Below are 6,182 nucleotides of genomic sequence, written 5' to 3'. Positions count from 1 at the left end.
ATGAAAGAGAAAAAGGGTTTACTTTACACAAATGTGTATATGGGAGGTAACAGCAAAAAACAGGGAGCTGATGCATGTTGCTTTTTATCTTGATCTACAGCACCGGAAAGGGACGTGCTTGATCTATAGCTCCTTTCACCACTGCGCTGTCTGAGCTGGCAACAGGCAAGAAACCCTGCTGACCTCAAGCTGCTATAGAAGCGGTTGGCTCATGCTGTGACACATGCAGGATCAGGCAAACATGTTTCCACTCAGGTAACACAGATTCTGCCCAGATAGCTACCCTGCCCAAACTCAAGGAAAAGGCAAGCTGCCCGAGTTGCTGCTGGTTGCACAGCTGTAGTAGAGGGACGATAATTTTACTTCCCAGACTTCCATTTTATGTTCTGAGAGATTCCTCCGGTCTTTAGCTCAGACCAGGTTGTATATTATATGCAAAACTGAAACAATGTGACAAACCTTGACCTCAGAATAGAAAAATGGTAATTCTCAGGGCCCTATGTACCATCAGAGTGTATGCAGTGACCTCTGGCTGCTATCTTGTCTGCATAAGCAAGAAATGATTTACTTTCCTCATCATATAGCAGAAAGGAACAGGCGCTGATGAGTGTGCAGGAAACATCTTGCCCTGCCATCTCCTATCAGCAATTTTGCAGTATTCAGTTAATTATATTAAAAAATTAGATTAATTTGTATATTATATATGTATCACAACAGAGTTCTTCAGGAAAACAATATAGAGTTCAAGATAATAGGTTACAACTCCAAACATTTCATTTATAGGATAGTATGAATGCAACATCTAGCTATGGCTACAAACAGGAATTTGTGAGAAAGGCGAGGGAGTAGGGAGGAGAAAGCAATAGGTTAGTAACCACCATGCTTCTGTGGACTGTTCAGTCAGAAACAAGCAAAACTTTGTATTAAGGTACACTTGCAGAGTGCTTTCAGTGACTGAAAAATGATAACATCAAGGGCACAAAGTGAAGCTGTTAAGCAGGAGGCAGCCAAATCATCTGCTAGTTAAGCAATGAGAGAGGTTGCCCTTATAAATTTGAGCTGAGCAGCAGGGAAAGACCAGAAAGGAGCTGAAGAGCTCTGAGAAGAAAGAGAGAAACAGTTTTATTTTCAGCTACTCAAAATGTCCTTCTACTAATCCCTTCTAATCATGTGCAAGCAGCATAGCTGAGTTAATTTTCTTCTGACGAGTTCCAGGAAATTGGTCAAAATGATCCAACAAAAAAGGTAAAAAGGAAAAAATCCCCTTCTTTATCTAGCTAACCAAAGCTGGAAGATTTTTTTTTTGGCCTACTCAGATAAAGTCAGTAGTATTTCTCCCAGAACTGCATTCAGGGGACCCACCCTTACTTTATTAGAGCTGATAAGCCCACTTCCAGAGTCTTTACTCTGCCTAAGATCCGTTGAACAAATGTAATGATAACAAGAACCGCAGTTGCTCCAGTCCTCAGTTCATGCCTGCCTAAAAGAAGAAAACATCTTCTGTCATAACAGTTCAGTATCCTTGTTTTTGTACTGTCAACAGCTTCAGAGAGAGGGATAAATGAACAGAGCCCTGTCAGGATATCCTGTCATTCAGTTAGGAAGGGTTTATCCAGCTTTGCAGTGAAATCTTTCAGCAAAGACCCTGCATTTCAGAATTTTTCCTGTCTAAAGGCACACTTCGTATGCTGTATCTTTCACTCATTTGCATTCAGGAAGAGAAGGGAAGAGTCATTTTAAAGTGTTTGCCTAAAAATGCAGAAAAAGTAGTAACTCTAACAAATATTCATTTTATGTCATAATTCTATTATTCATGTCTTAAGGGTTCTGAAGAAAAAAATTCAAGTTCTTCACAATGGAGAAAAATCTGATTGTTTTACTCCTTTTGGTCTCTTTGGTTGCAACGAAGCTATGTTCAGCATCACAAGTCCCAGATCAGGTAAGAAGAAGCTTTTTATTCAAATAATTAATTTTTATATGTTTGTGTTACATTATAGGAGGTGGTTCAATATTAGAGCAAGAATAGTTATCAGATACTGTATCTTATAGAAGAAAGAAAGCCTACCGTAACAGTCACTGATGCCATATGACACTTGAATCATAAACCAAGAGTTGTATTTAGTCCTCTGAAATCAACAGAACTGCATCTATTTATTCCAGATGAGAATCTGGTTTAAAACACGTCATGAATAGGTTGAAAAAGTCTCTAAAACCTGATGAATCTGGCAATAGGTTGTAGCTGACATAGTCATCATAAGCAACAAAAGAAAGCCATTAGATTTTCTGATATGTCAGAAGATGAAAGTAGAAATTTCCCATAGCGAGTATAATCCAGTCTGTTAATCACAATGAGGAAAAGCTATTTTGGGCAGGTGGAAAAAATACCATGGAATTTAGCCACTGAAAGAATTGTATAAAATTATAAATTTAAATATGAGATTTGCAGACTTTGGGGTACTTGTGCACCCAAAGCATATGCCATGTACAGATCTTATGGATCTGTGGAATTTCACAAAATGCATTTTCACCATAGTTGTAGTGAGGAAGAAAACATGCTACTAGTCTGACGAAGGAATTAGACATGCAGACATTTATGCATTTAAACTATCTCACAACAAGGAGCTTTAAATTACTGCTTTCTGGAGGAAAAAACACATGCGTGTAGAACCTGGAGAAAGGGCTGGAAAAGATGAGGGAAAGAAAGAGAAAAGGACAGGGAGAAACTGTAAAAAAATTTAAAAAGGAAATCCTTACTCTCAGGGTTTTTTTTTTTTAATGGAAAAATACTTTGAAAAGTCTAAACAAGCCCTGGCAAATATATTATCTTACTCTGTCTTTTAAAAAAAAAATTTACAAACCACCTTTCTTCCACTTTTCCCAATAGAAAAAAGGGAAAATGAGGAAATGACACAATAATAATCCCACTATTTTAAAGTAGACAGTTTTTTAAGCTAGGAGGGAGAGAAGGGGTATAATCTCTTTAGATTTTGTCTTTTCAAAAACCTCTTTGAAAATTTTTTTCAAAAATTAAATTTTACAGGGGGAAATATTATTGGCAGGGGTGCTTTTTTGATGAAAAATACTGCAGTGAAGTAATTCCAGCCATCCCTACCCAACAGCTTTTTATTTCTCAACCTTAATGTCGTACAAGTCCAGGAGTTTTTACAGCCTCCAACTCTTAACCTACGCAACTGTGAGGAGCAGGGCTTAAGTAGCATACTCAGCTAAAAACTCAGATAAATCAGCAACTACTCCATGTTTATGATGATTCTTCAGTATTAATCATACTGCCTGGACTCAGTAGAAACTTTCATAGGAGTAAAGGTACCCAGACTGCACCTTTTATGTTGCATTCATTCTTGCTATGGTGCCTGAGTTTGTGTTAAGGATGGGTTGTCTAATCTTAGCACTAGTGCTGAGGAGCAGGATTTTGAAAGGCAATGTGCTTTAAAGGAGATATGGGCTTGAAGCATTGAAGCTGCTTCATGCTGGTATCTTGCAAGGCAGTTTGGAAGGGGAAGTGAAGTACAGAGATGTTCTGCCTGCATCCACAGCAGCCACCCTAGACCTGAAACCCAAAGAGCTTGTGCAGCCCTACACCCCCTTGCTGCTGGGTCCTGCCAAGAGGGCAGGCAGGCCACGTGGTATAGCACCACTCACCACTGCTTTGCCAAGTGCTCTAATGAGCTCTATCCAAATTTTATCCAAATCTGGAAAAGGGTCTCATTTTTATTTCAAAGATTTCTGAAATACATCTGCACTACAGTAAGAGATTTCACCTCCCAGATATAACTCTGCCTCATTTGAAAGTTGCCTGGATCAGTTTTCAACAGTACATTTATAAAAATTAAAAATCAACAAGCAAATAGGCCTTGAAATGTGCTTATAATTGGATGATCATTATCAAGTAGAGTCCCTCAGAGCACATGCAATTTAATCTCCTAATCACTCTCTGTTGGCTTTTTAAGACCATATTTTGCTTTGGATCATTTCTCATCATTTGTGCGTTACGAACGTATTTTTACAAATACTCAACAGGAAGACAGAAGAGGAAACCAACATTAGATGGAGTTCAGCAAAGACTTTTTGCTTTGAAGTAGGTTGAGTGATATTATAGCAGAAGCAGAGATCATTTTTAGCATATGGGACATTCTCCAAACTATCGTCTCTACAACCACAAAATACAAAGCTTCCACTGTGACAATACCCTAATACCTTTCTCCTTTTAGCCACCTTCTTGATTCATTTACCACATATTAACCCTTCAAGATACAGCAGTGCTAATAATAGGAAACCTAACTTTTGAGAGGAACAAAGACTCAGGTACTGCTCTGTGTGCATAGAGCAAAGAGTAACTTCCTCCACACCTGATATTTAATTTTACCTTTGAACGAAGAAGGTACTTGCTGGCACTTGTCTTTCTCCATCCTGCTTTGTGATTGTGAACCAGTTTCAGAATTAATGCTCAGTAGGCTGATGCTTTCTTGGTAACCTGGCTTTTTAAATATGCTGAACTTAGCATTTGTTGATAAAGCATTCTTAATAGAAATAGGACACTTAGAAGGGCTTATCCTACAGTGTTTGTGCAGAGAACAAACATTTTGTGCAGAGAAGCCCACTGTAAAGACCTAATATGCAGTCTAGTTAGCCCCAGAGCAGGGGTTTGTAACTGCTGAATGAGAGCTTATGGCTGTGAGGGAGAATAAAGCTGAGTTAAGCTTAGCTTTTTTCAGCAGTGCCACTGGGGGCAGAGTTAGGTCAACTCTGAGAGCTTTTTCTTTCTTTCTAATTAAACTTTTCCTATTATAGATGAAGAAGCAATGTGATCAAAAGCTGCTCATTCGAATGAAAACTGAATGTCTACCGTGCTCTCTAAACCTCGAAACCCAGTGCCCTGCTGGATACACCAAAATTACCAATGGGACTGGGATACCAGACTGCAGGTAGTTAGTTCTTCTGTTGAAGCTTTTCACTATGAATATTATTCTCCATAAATTAGAGAACGTTAATTTGTATTAGGAATGATCTATTCTATGCAACTTTCTTAAGGGATGTTTACCGTTGGCTTCACCTACTCTAGAATTCCAAGTTTCACTTGCAGTGGTTTATGCTCAGGTTAATTAGCAAATGATAAAAAGATGATGATGAACACTGGTACTGATTACCTATGAAATTTTCTTCTTGAGTGGTATTATAAAATGACTTTCTTATTTATTCTGCAATTACTCAATAGGAATGATCTAAATATACAAATAATAAATTGGGGGGCAGAAAGGACAGGAACATATTTCGCAAAACAAAAATGAAATCTTGTCTGATTTTCAGAGCAAAAAGGTCATTGTTTGAGGGTAAATGTAAATACCTATTTTGAGCTTACTTGGCTTTTAAAAAAACCTTGATAATTACTAACTTTTTAAAACGCAATTTCAAACAAAACTTACAGAAAACTGTTGTATGTAAATTGCAGAAATTAAAAAGGATAAATATATTATGTGAAGAAATGGCTCCAAGGATCTTTTTAGACCTTGCTATGTAATGTAAGTTTTAATGAGGAAAAAAAAGTCAGATCAATAAGCCTATGTTTAAAGTGCTCTTATCTCATGCTGAAAGGAGAAGAGACAGTTAAGAATTTCATTTATCCCCACAGGAGGCTTTTTAGTACTTTAAAGCAACTCCGACTTCTTTTCCTCAGGTATTACCTAGAAATTAAAACACACACTCTTTCTTTTCCTGGATGTCGGCATCTTTGTATGAAGGAATTTGAACAACCTGAGTGCTGTGAGGGACACTGGGGCCCAGACTGTATAGGTAAGCTCCTTTTTGACAGAATTTGAGTAGGAGTACAGCAGCGAGTCTTCTTCCTTTCAGAAACCATTTCCATGAGAAGTTTGCTCCTCAGAGTTTGTTATAGGATTAGAAACAGAGAGCAGCCTTCAGGCAAAACTTAGAGGACCTGGAGAAAAACAAATGTTTGTTCCAAATGTTCAGAGATTCTTCTAAAAACATAAAATCATGGAAAAAAATCCGAAAACTCAGGAAATCCCTCCTTGGTTTTGAGATTTTCAAACCAATTTGTTTCGGTCAATGGCTACAAAATGACTTTTCATTTGGAAGGATCCCTATAACTTATTTTTAAAATTAAAGGTTTCACCTCATAAATTAAAGTGTTTCCATTTAGATCA

At 37.7% G+C, this 6,182-nt stretch overlaps 1 protein-coding gene across 5 annotated transcripts in view; it reads left to right on the top strand.

Moving 5' to 3' along the window:
• The first annotated feature begins 1,424 nt into the window (after window positions 1–1,424).
• Window positions 1,425–6,182, top strand: part of STAB2 (stabilin 2) — a 96,547-nt gene continuing 91,789 nt past the window's right edge. For 4 of the 5 annotated variants that reach the window (XR_011141240.1, XM_068944362.1, XM_068944353.1 and 1 more), the window contains exons 1-4: window positions 1,425–1,511; window positions 1,824–1,939; window positions 4,810–4,943; window positions 5,693–5,808. Coding sequence is in view for 4 of the 5 variants with exons in the window: in XM_068944362.1 (XP_068800463.1) it covers window positions 1,856–1,939; window positions 4,810–4,943; window positions 5,693–5,808 (334 nt within the window). In the remaining variant the exon portion in view is untranslated. Of the gene's footprint in view, window positions 1,512–1,590; window positions 1,940–4,809; window positions 4,944–5,692; window positions 5,809–6,182 lie in introns of those variants that run through there. The other variant, XM_068944346.1, reaches the window with a different exon arrangement.

Source organism: Struthio camelus, chromosome 1 (genome assembly GCF_040807025.1).
Source record: "Struthio camelus isolate bStrCam1 chromosome 1, bStrCam1.hap1, whole genome shotgun sequence".
NCBI classification, from domain to species: Eukaryota; Metazoa; Chordata; class Aves; order Struthioniformes; family Struthionidae; genus Struthio; species Struthio camelus.
This window is presented reverse-complemented; position numbering and strand designations above follow the sequence as displayed.